The sequence below is a fragment of the Leptosomus discolor genome, chromosome 7 (assembly GCF_034619465.1).
Source record: "Leptosomus discolor isolate bLepDis1 chromosome 7, bLepDis1.hap2, whole genome shotgun sequence".
NCBI lineage: Eukaryota > Metazoa > Chordata > Aves > Leptosomiformes > Leptosomidae > Leptosomus > Leptosomus discolor.
This window is the reverse complement of record NC_141397.1, coordinates 12,788,430-12,807,442: the sequence shown is the minus strand read 5'-3', so window position 1 is coordinate 12,807,442 and position 19,013 is coordinate 12,788,430. Positions and strand designations below refer to the sequence as shown.

Genomic DNA, 19,013 nt, shown 5'->3' with positions numbered 1-19,013 from the left:
ATTGCCTGTACTGTTGCCTACGTGTGGTAGGAAGAGAATTATCTATCCTTTTATTTCTTAAAAAAAAAAAATAATAAAAAAATGTTTAATAGAGTTATGTCTGGATTTCAGCACAATCTGGACAAGAAGTGGATGTTAGAACAGCTAACATTTCTGTTGAAATTCGTGGGGTTTGTGGCTCACTTCATATAAGATATTCACATTGATTTTCAGCTAACTAGTCCTAAAATACATTTTTGTATCTATCGTTAGTACAAAATCTGTAGCACACTGAAAATTTGGGAGTAATTTAAGAATAAGTGATTTGGTGTGGAAAAATCTTAGATGTATGTTTCTGCTCACTTTTACATATATTTAAAAGTGCAGCTCACTTAATGAAAACTTACTTAAATGCAGTTGTGGAAAAATTAATCACGAAAGTGCCCTGGAGAAGTAAGGAGCTATGCTACAGAGTTTATTGCCAACTTGTCCTAAAGTACATGGGTCGCAGTCCAATTATTTTCGTTGCCAGCTCTCTGCTCTGCATAATGTCCCAGAGGGTTTAGCCTTACAGGGCTGACTTCTGTCCAACGTTCTTGAAATGTCATTTCTCAATAAAGTATGTTCTGTCATGAAAATAGTCCCACAATGTTAAATGTACCGATGTATGTATGTTACTTACACAAATAAGAACAAAAGAGAAACGTTAACTATTGCCAAGTAAAGAATTACTCTTTTACATACATGCTGGGTTGCAAGGGTTCCTGACTTGGTGCATATTTCTGGTGCAGAAGAAAGAAGTCGGGAGGGCTTCATTTCAGAAGGATGTGCAGCAAGTAATGGTGGTTGGGGTTTTTTGGCTATTCATTTTCAAATGCACCTTAATTGTAGATTAGGAATGAAAGTTAAAAACTTTGAACATTCTATTAGGGTAATTAAATACTTTTAAAGGTTATGATAATCTTTCTGTTTGAACTTAAAATAAGAATCATTGTTTTACGTATGATATACACTGTAGATACTGACTATATTTAGTCAGTTGTGACACTAACCTTAGAAATTGTCCAAAGAATGGCTAATATCGTCAAAGTGACTGGCAAAGTTTCTGAATTCTTTGAAGTTTATGATGTGGATGAACTTTTGTTTGCAGGTGACAAAAGATGTTTTAACGTCAGAGAGATGTATTGTTGCCTTCTTTCCCATTCAATTTTAAGTCATGGGATCCAGAGTATAGATTGTCAGTTCTTATAACTTGAAAAAACCCCACAAAACCTTAGAACATTTTAGGGCAGGTTCTCTCTTAAGCTTACTCTGAAATGAGAACACCATTTTTTCTGGAGTATGATACTGGTGGGGCTGGGCAATGCAGCATGAAGCATATCAGAGAGCTGAGAATTTCAGCTGAAGTCTTAAGAGCTTAGTACAGATTTGGCTCCTGGAGTTAGCCTGCTTCAGAAGAAAATGTCTTTGCAGTGGATAGGGTTAGTAGCTTTAGCTATAGGTTGGCTGTAATTAAAATGTGTGGATTTAGTATCAAAACTGTTAAGTGTGAAATTAAGCAAGTAGGGTGGTGTAGGGATTTTAAGTAATTATAGCTTGAAAACAGCATTTATGCTGTTTCTGCACCAACATATGTCTCCATTATAATTCTGTTAATAGCATTTCTGTGGATTTATACCAGTAGGACTGGATTTGGTCTGTGAGTTTGCACCTGAAGGTGTGAACAGCCTTACTTTGTATATGAAAACTTACCACTTGAACTGTTGAAAAGGGTAAGAACTCAGGCAAAAGAAAATAATTTCCAAGTCAGCTTCTGCTTCCCTGGGAAGGCCTATAAGGATAAATCTTACATTTAATCAGAAGAAAAATCCCTAAAAAGTAGCAAAGGGAAATTGATTTAGAATATGTTGTATAGCTGAGAATATTCTGTAGAGTGAAAATGGGATGCTTTTAGAATGTTCTTACTAAGTATTTATTGAAACCAAGCTTGTTCAGTTTCCAATACTGAGGCTGAAGTTCAAAGAAGTTCTTACAATTGTTATAAGATTTATTTTTCATTATAAATATATTGCTTGTCTAAACTGATTCAATAGTTCCCTCCCATGTGCAACTGTTTCTGCAGTTTTAGAGGTAGCAGAGTGGGTATGGATGGTAATCTAGGTGCAGACTAGACAGTACTGTTAGACCACTTTCTGCTGTGGCTGACTTAGTGGGGAGAGCTCTTACTCTTGAGTGCAGGTGAGTGCTTGTGCATATTTGTGGATGCTGGCCTCATCTCAAGAGGGGAATATGTAGCAGAAGATAATGGAACAGCAGAAGTATGTTACATGCTTTTTATCACCTCTGTAGGCAGAGGACATCATTTCATACTTGTTTTTGTAGACTTGTCAGCGTCCATATAGTACTGTAGAACAGTGAATCCTGTTAAGTATTGCTCATTACTGCAGCGCTCTCTCCTCACTGTTAAGGATTTCCATGCATGGAAGAACACATTCAAATGAGTACGTAATGAGACAGTATTAATTGTTTTATGGGGCCCCTTGCTGCTTGAAAATTCAGTGACCTAAATAGAAAAAGTATTTTACTTCCATTGGTGATACTTGAACATAAGAATTGTTGCTAGGGGCAGTTTTCATTTGGAGGAATGCTGTGACATGATAGACCCACATGATTTCCCCTGACCCTCAGTAAAGCTCAGTAGTCTGAGTACAGTTAATATCTGAGTAATCACTTGATAGAATACCTTGTGCTGTGTGTTAATTCTTTCTGTCTAATAGCAATTACTGTTCTTAGCAAATTTCGTATGATCTTAAGTGTTTTGATGATACGTTGTCTCTAGTGACAGAGGAGACTTGGGTGATTTCTTTCCTATTACCACACTTAATTGAGTTTCAGTGAAGGTGACAAAAGTTGTCATTAGCCCATGGCTGTTCTAGCAAGAGCTCTGATCCTATCTGATCTCGTAAAATTGGACAGCTGTTAAATATTAATAAATATTAAGTTAACTTAATATTTAGATAGAAGACCTTAAAGGCATGAAAAAAGGAAATTAAAGCAAAAGTTTTGAAGATAACTTCCTTGCTTATGCAGTTACCTCCTGGCATCTCAGGAAACAGTTCCTTGCTCAATAAATAGAGCCTTGTTGTTTCATTGCTTAAAGAACTCCTGGCTACCGGTTGTGATTCTGTATATCCTTCCCTAGTGACAATGTCTAAGAAGGGAATTTTGAGTGCAGTCCTATACCTAGCAGTTCAGCTTCAACATGGAAATTACCACCTTCATTTAGTTTTATACCTGTTCTGTGTCTATATGTTGATAGACAATTGCATGTTATGTTATTCCTGGGTTGCGAAGGAACGTGAGATTGTTACACTGGAGAGGCACTGTGGATAATCAAATCCATTGTCCTGGAAATCTACATTAAGTGCATTTTTAAGCAAATTTGAGCAGAGTAAATCTAAAACTATGTTATTGATTGTACTGTGGTTTTTCATTTACAACTGGAAAATTTTGTAGCTTATTTTGCTGTCCTTTGCAAGATCTTACTCGTGTTGTCTTGTGAGTGTTCTCACTTGACCTCTTGACCACTCCTTAGTTTGTAATACTGTCACCTTACCTTAGTCTTGTGTCCTTCTAAGGTACTTTATTAGTGTGCTTAGTGAGACTTGGATCTACTTTTTTCTGCTCCGTCTCCTTTCTCTTCATTAGCCTTCCTTTGAGATACAGATTTAGCACATCTGAGCCAGTGAGACTGCAGGCTTCTTTATCTAAGCCCTTAAATTCTTCTGTCTGTTACTTCACTAATTTATTTCTTTACTTTCTCAAAGTTTCCCCTTTTAAAGTTTAGAATGTTAATTACCAAAGCAGGTTTTGTTCACTCACTCCAGCTAAGCTTCTGTTATATGACCATTTTTTCTTTAAATTGATTGATCCTTCAGCTTAAAGAAGGAGAAAGAGACACCAGATGTGTAACGATTGTTTTAAAGGACGAAAATTGGATACAGATAATATTAATGATCGGATAAAGAGAGTAGAACTAAACCATGGGGAGAAAGATGAAAGGTAGACATTAGAAGAAAATTTTCTTTTTAAGAAAATCAGAGCATAGAGATTGCTTGGGGAAGTCATCACTTTGATGTGTTTATTTGGCCTTTTCTTAAGGCCTCCATGGCAGAAGTAAAACCAATTGTTGAATTCCTCAAGTGGATTTCAACACTATTTTCTGTGTTTCTTTGCATCTGCTGCGGATATGTGGATGTGTCTTTTGGATTATTTACAGTCAAAGAAATCTGCTAGGTGAAACATCTGGAGATAACTTGGCTGTCACTATCAAGTGTTTTATTTCTTTCAATCTTGGTCTTGAGAAGACATTTCCTGTAACTGCATTGTTCTAGGTGGTGTATGCTGCTCTGTGCAGTGACACAACTAAAAATTCCACATCCACCTCTGTCTAAAGGGGTCTCCAGCATGCTTTCTTTTCTGTAACACATCCATAGAAGCTTTGCCATTTGGTTTCAAAGGAAGAGTAAAGATGGGAAGACACTTTTGCATATGACAGCAGTTCATGGTATTTCAATATATATGTTCATCTTGTATGTTCCCCCTACCATCTTTGTCTTTTTTGACTTCATGTTTTGTGAACATTTCATACCCTTCAAAGCCAACATTTAAAATTTGAAGATGTGGTATGCATGTGCATCCAAGTGTTCTTTTTATTTTCTGTGTTTTGTTTGAAGTTTTCTGTGTGCATTTGTGGGAACTTTTTTCTACAAAGTAGGGCTTTCCCATTACGTATGATGAAGTACGGGGGGGAAAAAATCATCCTAAAATAATAATAACAGAAAAAAAGGGGGTTGTAAGTGCATTGAGATGGTGTTGAAAATTGAAATCCCTTTATGCATTACTGTTGGCCTACTTGAAGGATATTTTTGAGTAAATTACTTAAGTGCACATTTGATATGTGTGTCAAATGTATGGTACCAATTATGCTTGAACAGTTCTACCCTAGGATTACTTGTGTCTTATAATAAATTGCTTACAAATACCATTTTACAGAAATTTCCATGAAACACATGAGCTTTTTGTGTTGTCTTCTAATGTAATGTGTATACCTCTATAGTAAATACAGTGGGGTTTTTCCAAGAATCAAACTTAATTTAAAGAAGCATTGTTTTGTTCTAGACTTGGGCAAGGGAAGAGTTGGACATAGGCTTGTTGCTAAAGTTGTGCATTGTCATCATCTTCTTGAGAGTGATTATCATAAAAGCGTAACTGTGAGTGAGTAGGCATCGCTGAGTTGTCACTCACGGCTGCAAGGCTGATTAAGAGCCGCTCTTTTGAAAAGCTTGCCATGTCATTCTGAGTTGTCACTGCCAGCATCTGTCTTGCAGAAGCGCACAGAAACAATTTAAGGAGGGTATAGAGGGGAAAGAAGAAAGTAAAAGAATGTGCTTTTTCTGGTTGGTTTGTTTTTTTTGTTCAGTTCTGGTGGATTACTGTTGCTGGCCATAAGTAAACGGTGGGTTTTGGTTTTTTTCTTTTCCAGAGTAAAGATGGGAAAACACCTTTGCACATGACAGCGATCCATGGTAGATTTTCAAGATCTCAAACCATCATTCAAAATGGTAAAAAGGGGAGGGAGCAGTTTTGTCATCAGCTTACCACTACTACAAATATTTTCCTTCTCTTATATTGGTAACAATGTACTGAAATTTTTTTCATAGTAGTTTGGTTAATGGTGGAGTCTGGCATATCTGTTTATGAAGTTTGATATTGAAGAACATTGAAGAACCATTTATTTTTCAGAATGTAGGAAAATATATTAATTTCTTTTCCATAACCCAGGTTGCAGAAAGTTTTTTCCCCATACGGTTACATAATAAAACACTTCTCTCTATTTTGTTTATTATTGATTCTAAATACTACTGAAAGCTGTATAGATTTTAAATCCAAAGTACTCATTCATGGACAATGATTAATACTGCTTTAAATTATGATCAGTGCTGGTTTTCTAACAAAAGTATCTGTATGCCTATGTATATTCTTACTTAGTAATTACTTTTTATTATAGGAGCTGAAATAGACTGTGAAGATAAGAATGGAAATACTCCTTTGCACATAGCAGCTAGATACGGCCATGAGCTATTAATCAACACTCTGATTACGAGTGGTGCTGACACTGCAAAGTAGGTAACTTTACTGGCATGAATGCAAGCTGAGAGAATTTAGAAATTTGTTTGTTAGATTAACAACACTAGTATGATTTTTTTTTAATGTCATCTTCAACTTGAAATAGGAAATACTTAATGTGTTACCCTGATTGTACTTTTAAGTAGCTACTCAGTACATTGCAGTTTGCACAAAAAGAAAGAGAAGTAGATTTTTCTCAAATGTATTTGAAGTAAAAGCGCTTTAAGTTTTAACAGGCTGTTGCACTGACTTAATGCATGCTGCTGGCTTCTAAGGAAGCATTTAATATGTGAAGTTTTCCTAAGACTTAGTATTCTAATTAGGTGGTGGTTTGCTGAACCCGCCATGCACATGCACATTGGCGCACAATTGTGTTTGTTTTATTTTAATTGTAATGAAACTGTGATACCTGATTATGGTGTATCTTAGGCGGGGTATACATGGGATGTTTCCTCTCCATTTGGCAGCATTAAGTGGATTTTCAGACTGCTGCAGAAAGCTCCTCTCATCAGGTAGGATACTCTTTAAAAATCTTATAGCCACTTTGTACTTTGTTTTTTATTCCACAGAACAGCTTTTAATTAAGTCTTAATTTAGTAATACATAAAAATCTTCATAGTTTACTAGTAGCCTGGGGCCAGTGCTTGTTTTTTTTAATGGACAGTCCGTAGTTAGTGCAAACTTTTACAGAAGTAATTTTTTTAAAAAAAAAGGTCATGCAAATTGAAATAATGCACCTATAACTTTTTTTATATTGCATTTGTGTGTTTTTAAGTTGGCTGTAGAGGTGGAATGAGTGGTTCAGACCATAATGCAACTTCCAGGAGAAAGACTCATTCTCTTAAATGACTTCATGGAGCATCCTCCATTTCCCTTCTGTGATGTCTTTAGCTTAATACAGCTTGGGCTATTCCTGTCTGTTCCTGTAGCAGGCATTTAATACCTCTGAAGACTCTGTGGACTACTGCTGCATTAAGAAACTGTTGCATTTGTGATTTATTATTAATTATATGCAACCCAAACTGGGCTTTGCTTTCATTGTTTGATGCCTCCCTGAAGCTGTGGAGGGTTCTAAGAGTATTACTTCCCTTGTTGTCCAGAGTCTGCTCGAGTGTGAATTCTGAGCTCTTTGAACCATTGCAATTCTGAGAAAGTAGATTTGTCTGAAGGACTATGGAAGCTTCCAGAACAGAAGAAGAAGAAACTAAATGGTTCTATGTTAATCTAAAGGCACTTCATGTTTTTTGAAAAAAGAAAACTGGGGGCAGAGGGTTGGGGAAAAGGAAGAATAAGAAGTTTCTTCCCCAGCTTTATATTGTCTGCTAGTCCTATAGTTGACTATATTTCAATTGGATGTGTTCAAAATGAGGAATACTCTGGCTCTTTCTCCTTTCTGCACATGGTGCTGTGCTGGCCATGCCCTTACTGGGGATTCAGTATGGCAAAGGAATCCCTGTGGAAGCCTTGAAAGTGGTTTCTGTGACTTTTACATGAGCAAACTTGGATGTAAATCTAGCCTGGAGCAGATAAGGACTTGAAGAGTATGTTCAGTCTGATTCAGACTGGAAAGGCTAGATACTGCCAACAGCTTATTAGTACATGTTCTTGGTGTGGGGATTGGTATCTGCAAACTATGGGCCCTTTTGGTTTTGGGAGAAAGTCTCATTTATGTAAATTACAAATTTCTGTTGTTTGAATTCATTAATATTCATGTCCAGGACTTAAAAAAAAAAAATCCTCAATCTGCCTTGTCCCAGTACTGAATGACATCTAAGTAGTTAGTGGTGTTAGACAAGGAACTTAGGGATGTGGAAAGGCATCAGCGACTGGTTTTCAAATCAGATGGGTAAACTGTCTTAAATTGTTTGCTATGTATCACTGCCTATTGAAATGGGAGGACAACGTAGTAGCGCATACAAAAGCTATGTTTTAGGGGATATGGAGTAGGAAAACAGTCTTGAATAGTAATACTCTTGAATAACACATCCTGTGCTGTTCCCTGTTTTATCATTGTTGAACAATTCTTAAAAGGGGCCGGGGGCGCGGAAATTGCATTCCCAGGCAAAAGTACCAAACCTGGAGATTTGATGAATAAGTTTTGTTGCACAAGAGCAGGACTTTTAGGAGAATACAGTAGTTTTCTCAAACCAAAAATGTAACTTTGAAACCTGATTTAAATAGTAAACTTCATGTCAAAGTATATGGTTAGAGATGGAATTGCACAGTTAAAAGTTTGTGATCTCATTTGAAGTTCCACAGTTCACACATTTTGGGAAGAGAAAACTACAATGTTCTCTAAAGGGCTTCTCTGTAAGTAACATCTTAACAAAGTTTTCTTTGAGACTAAAGAGCTAAACTCAAGGATGAAATTTAAGTAGCTTCTGGATTTGGTAATGCTGACATCTTGTTTATTAAAAAAAACCAAACCACCCAAACAAAACACAAAAACACACAATAAATCTGCGTAACACTGATGAATTCTAGGATATTCTTAAATTTTCATATTACCTTCATATATTTTATATTCAATACTAAATTACACAGAAATGTTAGCAGGCAAATACAATAGGAAAGAATATAGCTTCTTGCCTCAGTGCGGCTAATTGTCTCTTACCTTGTCCCTTTCAGTTTTACTTGAACACCTGTTTTTCAAAATATGAATAGCTAGAATGTGTTTCGAATTAAGTAAATTTTCAGTGCTTAAGTGCTTTTTTGCAAATAGCTGTTAAGTTTGCTTAGCAAGCATTTCTCTTAAGAGCAGATGAGAGCAGTTTTGTGGAAGGTTGTGTTAGGTAATGATTTTACAAAATACTTGATTTGTAGGTTTTGACATTGACACACCAGATGACTTTGGCAGGACTTGCCTTCATGCAGCTGCAGCTGGAGGGTATGTAAAAAAGCATTCATGCTTTCAACTTTAGTGGTCTTTTTTCAGTTGCTGATCATTGGTTCTTTTTTATTATTTCCTCTCTGTTCTTTTCCTGCCCTCTCCCCTTGGAATTTACGTAAACATGAAAATAATTTCGAGATGGATTCTATCTACAGACAATAAAAATTAAATATTCCGCTCAATAAGTAATTATTGGAGTACAGTGTCCAAGTATCATCAGCCTTACCTTAGGTTTGTGCTTGGGGATGAACTGAATTTTATTTTAAATTCCCATGGATGATGATATAATTTTTAGAATTGACAGCATTCAAAGATGGCATGCCCAGCTAAGATCACTGTAGGACATGAGGTGGAGAACAGCAAATTTAGGAAATGTGTTTTTACCGTATCCATAAAGAAAAGATCAATCTAACTAAATTAAAAGCCATAATGAAGTTCCAGAGTTTAGGTGGATGAAGTAGTCAGAACTACTTGCTCATCACTTGAGTTGTGATCCGTATTGATTATTGTTATTGTATTGTAGGTTTTCTATAGCAGCTACTCAAAATTGCCTGGAAGAATTGGGTAATAAATTTCATGATACACTTTGTGGGACACAAGAACTCCATGATATTGATATTTTCATTTTTCTGTTTCAATGTTGTTTAAGTAATACTGTTAAGTAATCATTCTAAGTCAAAAGATACGTCCTTGTTGCAAATGATTAAGGTTAAAATGCTCTCTTTTCATATAAAAACACATAATTTGTGACACATTCCCTCATTCATCTCCAGTTTAGGAAAGTTACTAAGATAGTGTTTAAACTATAAGCAGTATTGTACATCTGTTATAATTATCATATTGTGTTAAAAATGAATTGCACTAAAAAGTAAAATATTTATGTTGCAACTTAATTTGGCCTTAAAAAATATACATTAAAAAAACTTGACTCTGTGTTGGAATCCTGTTAGCAAAAAGCATGTGACATGCAGGTGTTATTGTTTGTTTGCTTTAAAGAATTGAAATTTCTATTAAATTAAGTTAATCCTTATGTGCTTTTATGCATGCTATTTGATATCAATAAAATTTCTATACACGGACTTGAAATAATTTTTATTCTTTCCTGATTTTTTTCCTGCAATTATGAAATCTAATTTACATCTAAAAATATATTTATCAAAATTTTCATATGATAGTTCAGTTCAAATAAATAAAGTACGAGATGTATATGTGTAGCAGTTCTGATATTTGCAGAGGCCAATATTAAGGAAATAAAATTTGCAGTCACAAGTAATACTGCATTAATTTAATAGGAATTTGGAGTGCCTAAATCTTCTTCTAAATACTGGTGCAGACTTCAACAAAAAGGACAGATTTGGGAGGTAAGATGTTCTAGATTTGTGTATTTTGTAAAAGGCTGTTAAAAGTATTACATATTGCTATGTGGGCAAGTCTGTGTGCTCCAGTTTAAATGGTTTTTAAGATACAGCATCTCTAATAAACTATGCTTCAGCATATGTTATCAAAAGTTACAAACCTCTTTTATTGTGTTTTGCTAAGTAGGTGTTTACTCTTGTTTTTAAAGATTGAGTTCCATATTTAGCTGTAATGTTTATGAGTCTTTTTTGCTTACGACATGGATCTAATGAGTAAATTGATCTCTCCAAGGACATTAGTGATGTTTTCCAAATAATGGATTAGTCAAACCTATAAATCTGTTGCTAAGATTTTATTTTAAAATTCGTTATTTTATTCTAAGTGCTTTATCTTTTTTCTTTCATTAGATCCATCTCTTTCTATTTCCTTGTTCATGCTCTGAACTCTTTCGGAATGACATTATTTTTTATTTTTAGTATGGGATTATTTAAGTTTAGATGGCATGATTAGTACTTGTGTAAAATCTCACATCACATCATGGAAAGTATAGTTTTCCAGGATGTGAATGGCGGGAGTAGGACTTGAGAATGTTATAGATACAAAGCTCTGTTCTTTCCTGAGAAAGGAACAACTATCTGTCACAACTTTTGTTATTGAAAGTTGGCTTTTTGTTAGTTTGGTTTGGGTTTTGGTTTAATGTGCATGTTATATAGAGCAATTATTTCAGGAGAGGGAGGAGATTAAAATCGTTAAAAATGGAGAGAAATGGGAAAAAGTAATTTTAAGGGAGAGAGAAGTGGTAGGACACTTTGAACTGCCTGACTGTCTCCTCAAAATTGAGATATTTATAGTAGCAATCTCTTTTTAAAAATAGAAAATGGAATTCTGAGTCATCTTGGTGCTTTTGAAATTTTATCTGAAGTGGTTTATTTAGAGAATTGTTTATGTATTTGAAGCTGGAATAAGTTTCCTCTGAGATTATACATCAGTACTAATATTTCACAGTTTCGTTATAAGAAGGCAAGGTATATTTTTAAAAGTTTTCTTTAACAATGCCTCTGCTATGTTAGTATGGTTAAAAATAAACAATGCTTGCGCCTCAGGCAAAATTCTTATCTGTTTGTCAAAAACATCTACTTGTTAATTGTATTTTATTTTGACCTTGTTTAGTTCCTGTGCAGTTCTTATATTTGTCCATATTTTTCCATGTGGCTTGAAATTACTTGACTAAAGATAATATTTCTGACTACACAAGAAAATTCATGTAAAGCTTCCATTTACAAAAAAGTTTGTGCATATTTTGGCTGGCAAATAGATCCCCTAGATATTGTTCTGCATTATTAAATGGCCCCTAGAAAATGGCCCTATTTTATTGTAGTGATGCGTTGTTCACCACAAATATTTGTTAAAAAATGTAATGATGATTTAAGTTTCATTTTATTTTGCTTTTTTTGTCTCTATAATATTATTTTGCTGTTATTTACCATTGTACTTTTTATTTAAATGTGTACTAAAGAACTCCACTCCATTATGCTGCTGCCAATTGTAATTATCAGTGCCTGTTTGCCCTTGTGGGATCTGGAGCTAGTGTGAATGACCTTGATGAGAGGGGTTGTACACCTCTGCACTATGCAGCTGCATCAGACACAGATGGAAAGTAAGTGGCATGCTTTGTACTAAAGCCTTTCTCCTTAGAAACATTTGAGCTGTGAATTTTGTGTATGTTCTGCCTTCAGATTTGCCAAATGCATTTTTGATATTTTTAAAGATTAAATTTGACAGTGGATTGTTCATTGTATATAAAATATTTTATGTAACAAATATTTCCAAGAAAAATGAACAGTAGTAAAATGTGATGCAATTTTTTGGTTATGTCCTATAATGCAGATGTCCTAATTCAGGAATTCATTTGGAATAGTATCCCACTTGCTGTGTAGTGGTTGAGTAAATATCATTTGTGGGAGTTATTATGATAGTTGTGAGCAGTAAGGTCATTTTGCTTTAAAATCAAATTCTGATGAAGGATGGTGTGTTTTATGGAGGGTTCTTATTGTTGCCCAGAAATCTGTGTAGTTAGTCAGAAAACCACTGTAAAACTAGACTGTGAGCTACAATAGGCCTATGTCAGGATAGAAGTTAACTCGACATTTCAATGTAAGATGCTTTACCATTTGGTGATTGATTATACTGTTCATGGTTTGCATTACAACGCTGTCTCTTGTTAGTGTAAATTTCTGTGAGGTAGTGACACTTTTATTAATGAAATGCATCCAGAAACTTTCATAAATCCGAGAATGTCTCTTGTCTGCATTTATTTTGTAACTAATGGTGATATTTATCATAGTTATTAATGACTTAAAAGCTTACATGCAAAGGTTGTATAGATAGCACAGAACTGATGGGGGTACTTAAGCTCCAGACATTGTATATGTTGAGGAGACTGGATGAGAGTACCACTTGGATGCGCACACACTCACATACACAGGTCAAAACAAGCTGGTGTGCAGCATCGCACTTTGAACGCATACAGTGACACGCTCACTGGAAAAGAGGGCTGCTTCCTGCCGTATCATCTCAGTTTAATGCAGCACCTTTTAAAAGGTGAGGTAGCAATAGGAACGTGGTGGCATATAGCTTACAGATTGGGTTTTGAAGGATAAATAAAGAATACTTTCATGGCCATTTAACTAATATTTAAAGTACATGACTTTTTTATGTAAAGCCAAATTTCAAAAGGAAATTTGCTTTTTAGATATACTCTCAATTCCTGCTGGAGTTTGCTGAGATAATTTTACTTTAATTGCCCTCTTACAAGTTGAGCTAGGATTAATTTTAGCTTCACAGTTGCTCTGAAAGCCTCCAAACTATAATCAGATGACATCGTTTTGCCATCTGTCTTACAAAAGGCATGAGAGAGAATGATGATAGCAATACTGCAGAGCTTTGGGAGATAACTTAAAGAATCATCTCTGGAACCCACGCGATACTGCCCTTCTGATTAGCAGTTGGCTCTCTGGAAGACAGGCTGCAAAGCAGAATGGCCTGAGGAGAAGCTTTTTATATTGATGCGGCAAGATGATTAGTAACAGCTGGAAAACCAGTACTGCTCTGCTCATATTCAAAATAGAAAGGAAGCTAAAAATTATTACTGAGTTGGACTATAAAGCCTGGGGAATAAAAATGTCGGGAAATTATCTATATAGAAATTCCAAATATAATTATGTGCATTTTTATAGTCTTTGTTAGTAATTTTTAAAGACAGATTTTAGGGACAAGGATGTTTTTGTTGAAAATTATTTTCTGGTTTGTGCTTGTTTGAAAGTGTTTCTTTTGCATCTTTAACAAATGCTCCTGATCTGGAACAAACACCAGTTAAGCCTCATTTTGACAAGACTAGAGAGAAACATGATTGCAGATTGAGATAAACTAAACAGCATCTTAGGCGAGAAAAAACCATGCTGTTTCTATGTTACAATTATTAGGCAGTCCACCAATAAATAAATGGGAAATAAATTTAATTTATCTGGGCTTTCAGAAAGTTTGATTAATCTCCTTTTAAAGGGGCCTGTTGAAGACCATTAACTATGCAGAAGATGCAAAGCTAATCTCTCTCCTGGATGAAAAGAAACAGCAAAAATAATTATCTGTTTTGCATTGGAAAGAATGAGTACTCAAGGATTTTTAGCAGACTTGGCTTCCAGGGTTTTTTTTTAGTGTATCGGGGGGGGGGTGGGGTGGGGGGTGGGGGGGGGGTGTGTTAGTGTATCGGGGGGGGGGGGTTAGTGTATCGTGGTTTTCTATATGTGTGTGCTACAAATATAGAAAGTACACATGTATAGAAATGTAGATAGCCAAGGCCAGAGATGTTTAATATTTATTAATAAGCCATGGGTGTTAATACAGAATCATTGGTTAAAAATAACAACGTTAAGACAATTGGACAAATAAAATGTAGGGACAGTCATTCTCACTCAATGGGACAAATTGACTTGTCTTTGGATTCTCAGAAATCTCATCCCATTTCAATTCAGATGAAAACATGCAAGCATGGTTGCCATTAATGAAATCCAGGCATTTGTTTACTGGGCAAATAAAACCCAAATTAGTTTTGATATAGATATGCTTTACAGGTAGCTTTTTATTAGATACATTGAACTTGTAAAGTTACTTACATCTTGTGTTACATATGTTATTCTTTAAAACTGGAGAATTTTTACCTTTTTCACTACCTAAGTCCCTTTCCCCTTTATGGTGGGCACAAAACGATGAGAGTGCACCTTGATATCGCCCTGTTCTTCTCAACTCTGTAATGAGGCAGAGTACTTTGTAATTGGATGCTTCCTTGTTCATACTTTTTCCTGCAGCTTTTTGCCCCTTTCATCTTTACTCACCTGGTTTGTTACTTTCGACCTTTGACTGGAAAAACAAATGTCAGGTCTTCACTTCAGCAAATCGCTGTTGTGGCACATGAGGTTGTCAGGCCCTTGACCCAGTACAGCTGCTTACTCATGTTGAAAGTGTTTCCATTTCATCGCAGCTGGTACTGGATTCTGTTCAGATGATGAACTTGCACTATTCCATCTGCTGACTCCAGGCCCTTCCTTGAAAGAACTTACGAGAGCTCTGATGTTGCAGGGTCATGCGGTCTTCCCTCAGGAGACAGCTGCTTTTGTAGGGTTTCTGCCTGTATTCCCCCAAGGTTGAATGTTCTCCTGGGTTTTGAATGATCATGTTTCTACTCTTAGTGGCAGTGGTCAGAGGTCATGTTAGGTAATTCCTGCCTCTCAAATCTAAACCTGCCATATCCTACTGCAAGTTTTTCACGTGACATCACAGCATAGCCATATCACACAACTATAAACATTGACGTTTCCATGAGATAAAGGGGAACTAAAACCTTCATATTGTCAGTGTATCCAACTGGCCCATCTGTCACCACTGATAATGGTAATCTGTGAGACCTTTAGATAAACTGTGCTAAGGAAGAAAGATTCGAAGCTGGATTTGACAAGATAACATATTTATTATCTTCACATGCATTTTATTTAACTGATAAAGGAGAAGTATCTCATAATCCCAGAGAGAAGAATGGATGGTGACCTGTTGTATGCTTCAGAAAACCAAAGACTTCACCAGCAAGTTCAAGGTCATGATAGTGACTTTGCAAATGCTGCTGAAAAGACAGACAACATAAAATTATGAATATAAATCGGGTTGTTGGTTGGAATCATTTAGTGTGCATGAATTGGAGTCTCTTAAAAACAGAAAAATAGGGAGAGGGAGCTGAGTTTAGTAGCCTGGTTTTCATCCTCCTGGATGAGTGTGGCTGAAACTGTGCTGATCATGTTCTGCCTATAACTTTGTGTAATGAAAGTAAGGAATGGTAGGATGGAAGTATGCCAACAACTTAAGTGTGTTCACTGTATAAATAAATCAATAAATCAGTGTCTGGTAGTAGAAGTGTGTGTGTGTGTGACTCTTGGATACATGCCATGAAGAACTCTGCTATTGGTTCTCTTCCTTCTGTATTAAGTACAGAAGAAGGTACTGATACAGAAAAACGTACAAAAATGATTGTTTATATAAACAAAGGTAACTGCAGTTGTATTAGCTAGGAGGAAAATAGCCATGAAATACTGGTTTTAACCAAGTCATATAATTCATAGGATGCAGGATGCCTTCAGAGAAGGATTCTTTCAGATTTTGGAAGCTTTGTGATTGACCTTACACTTGGTGTAATGAGTTAGGTCTTCTCTCGTCCTAGCCAATATTGTACTTTAAATCACTGTTCCTATATGCTGTATTCTATTATCTGATTGAATCTGAACAATTTATCACTTAGCATAATGTTGAAATTTGACATTTAGATATATGGTTGCATATGTCAATTTAAATAGGTGCCTGGAATACTTACTAAGAAACGATGCCAATCCGGGGATCCGAGACAAACAAGGCTACAATGCAGTTCATTATTCAGCTGCTTATGGTCATCGCTTGTGTCTTGAATTGGTAAGAAAATGTATCATAGCTGAAAGCTGTAACAGCTGCTCTTACAGAGCATGGTGCAGAGGCCCAGGGGATTCCTCCACCTTGGTTCTTCATCTGTTAGTGAGGTCAGTAGTGTTTTTCAGCCCCTGCGAGGATAAATATTTAAGCACTTGGTACTCTTAAAATAGGAGCAAGGTGAAGAGCTAAGATGCTTCTGGCTTAAGAAGAGAATACATTCTGAGATTAAGAGATAGTGGGTTGAGGGTGTGGGATACTAGTTTCGTTGTGTTTCTTAACTTAGAATGCACTGCTAAATTTTCTCCTGATGGATGAAATAAAATAACCATGGGTATCCCACTAAGAAATTACACAAATGTCATCTGAAGGACCAAACTAAAATGTAGGGAACACCTGTAAAGTAAGGGTACCTTTTAAAATAGATCACGCAGTTACAGTAACTAGAGGCCACATAATGGAATTTTAGATAATAAAGCCTCAGGTAGTTTTTTATTAAGCCCTTTGCAAAAATGTGTATGTTATTTGATATGCTAATCTTATCTTCTCTGTGTTGTGCAACTTAGTATTACTATACAAATTATACTTTTATAACCAAATGTATTCAAACATGAATTCTAAATGTTTTTAATTGCAGATTGCAAGTGAAACGCCTCTAGATGTTGTAAGTATTATTTCCTCACTGTTAAAGTACAACAAAAGGGAACATGCAATTTTAACAATACTGCTTATTTTTAGACTTATCCGACCATTTCTTCAATGCATAGATGAATTAATTTCAATTACAGTTTAGATTTAATTGCCATTGAGAATTTTCAAGTAGAAAATTATTTTTAAGCCTTTTTTTAAACTCATATATATTCATATGGCCACGTTATAAAAGTGTGATAATGAAAACTTAGTGATCTGAATGTATTTGGTATTCTTCAAACACTTTGAATATTTTAATTCTACTAGTGTACTGAATTAAATACGGTCTTGAAAAAGACTCAGGATTAAAACTTTAGAACCTATCCGAACGTAACAAATAGAAACATATATACATAGATATTTTAATTCTGTTTTACAATGCTTGTGCCTTTTTTGGGTCCATTTCTTCTCTTTGGGAAATGTTTTTCTGTTCTGAGAAATCAATCATAGAATGGCGTATTGTTTTCTTGCTGACTTTCACCTAATCTAAATGCTTACTTGTTGGGGTTTTTTTTCCTACTACAGCTGTTCTCACCTGTCCTTGTCTTCCCTTTGTACGCTTTTCAACTATATTATTTCATATGGCTGCTTCAGGGAAAATAAGAATTTTAGATTAATTTCTGATTTAATTAGTGCATTGTTATGCAAAATTAAACAACTGCTTGGGAGATGAATACAGGGGAAGAGTTTCAGTCATTGCAATTCAAGCTCTTTAAAAGGTTGAAGGAGATATAGAATTCCTAAGGAAACTGTAATCCTATATTATTCTTCCTATTTTTCTTCCTTTATTTTTCAATCTGTGGATGCTGGAAGCTGTAGCAATTATTGCTGAATGTTTTTAAAGGTGGGGGATTTTTGGACTCACTCAGACTTTCTCTCTCTGCTAAGCTAATGGAAACATCAGGTACTGACATGCTGAATGATTCAGACAACAGAGCACCTATAAGTCCGCTGCATTTAGCTGTAAGTATTTCATCCTTTGGAGATGGTAGTTCATCTAATTGCAAACAGCTGTTGGCATACGTTTATTCACTCTGGATTTTTTTAAAATAGGTCAATAGCAATAAATGAAATGCAAAAATAGGTAAAATATTCCTGAATGAGCTATACAGTGGAGTTTTTGCGTTTGACTTAAAACTTACTTCATAGAACAGCTTTCATTTTGAATCTTAATAATATCTTTGTTGTAATTTATACCAATGAAACTTTTAGAAGTCTTGTTCTATAAGTAGTGATTACTTTATTTTATGATCATCGTTGTTTTACCCTCATCATTGTTTAGTATGAGAAATGTTTATCCTTTTGCACAAAGATTAGTGTAGGAGATGACCTGATGAAACTGTCTGTACAAATATACCCAAAATCCAGAGTAACCAGCTCAGTGTGTAGCTTTCATCTTTTCACTGGACTTCAAGCAATCGAAAAACCACACTGTACTTTCTGAAAATAGCGTAAGTCTCATGCAGTACATACATATAGATAGATAGATAGATAGATATAGATGATGAATATATATCAGGGTAAAGATGATCATGGGGTTGGAGCACCTCCCCTATGAGGACAGGCTTGTTCAGTCTGGAGAAGAGAAGGCTCCGGGGACACCTTAGAGCGTCCTTCCAGTACCTAAAGGGCGCCTACAGAAAAGGTGGGGAGGGACTCTTTATCAGGGAGCATAGTGATAGGATGAGGGGTAGTGGTTTTAAACTGAAAGAGGGGGGATTTAGATTAGATGTTAGGATGAAGTTCTTCACTGTGAGGTTGGTGAGGCACTGGCAAAGGTTGCCCAGAGAAGCTGTGGCTGCCCCCTCCCTGGTAGTGTTCAAGGGCAGGTTGGATGGGACTTTGAGCAACCTGGTCTGGTGGAAGGTGTCCCTGCCCATGGCAGGGGGGCTGGAACTAAAGGTCG

General features: G+C 35.7%; 1 protein-coding gene across 5 annotated transcripts in view; it reads left to right on the top strand.

Moving 5' to 3' along the window:
• ANKRD28 (ankyrin repeat domain 28) overlaps nt 1-19,013 on the top strand; it is a 126,816-nt gene that overhangs the window by 91,004 nt on the left and 16,799 nt on the right. For all 5 annotated transcript variants that reach the window (XM_086468135.1, XM_086468137.1, XM_086468133.1 and 2 more), the window contains exons 9-17: nt 5,525-5,603; nt 6,050-6,164; nt 6,598-6,680; nt 8,992-9,055; nt 10,351-10,419; nt 11,931-12,071; nt 16,312-16,423; nt 17,055-17,081; nt 17,996-18,070. In XM_086468135.1, the coding sequence (XP_086324261.1) occupies nt 5,525-5,603; nt 6,050-6,164; nt 6,598-6,680; nt 8,992-9,055; nt 10,351-10,419; nt 11,931-12,071; nt 16,312-16,423; nt 17,055-17,081; nt 17,996-18,070 (765 nt within the window). The remainder of the gene's footprint in view (nt 1-5,524; nt 5,604-6,049; nt 6,165-6,597; nt 6,681-8,991; nt 9,056-10,350; nt 10,420-11,930; nt 12,072-16,311; nt 16,424-17,054; nt 17,082-17,995; nt 18,071-19,013) is intronic.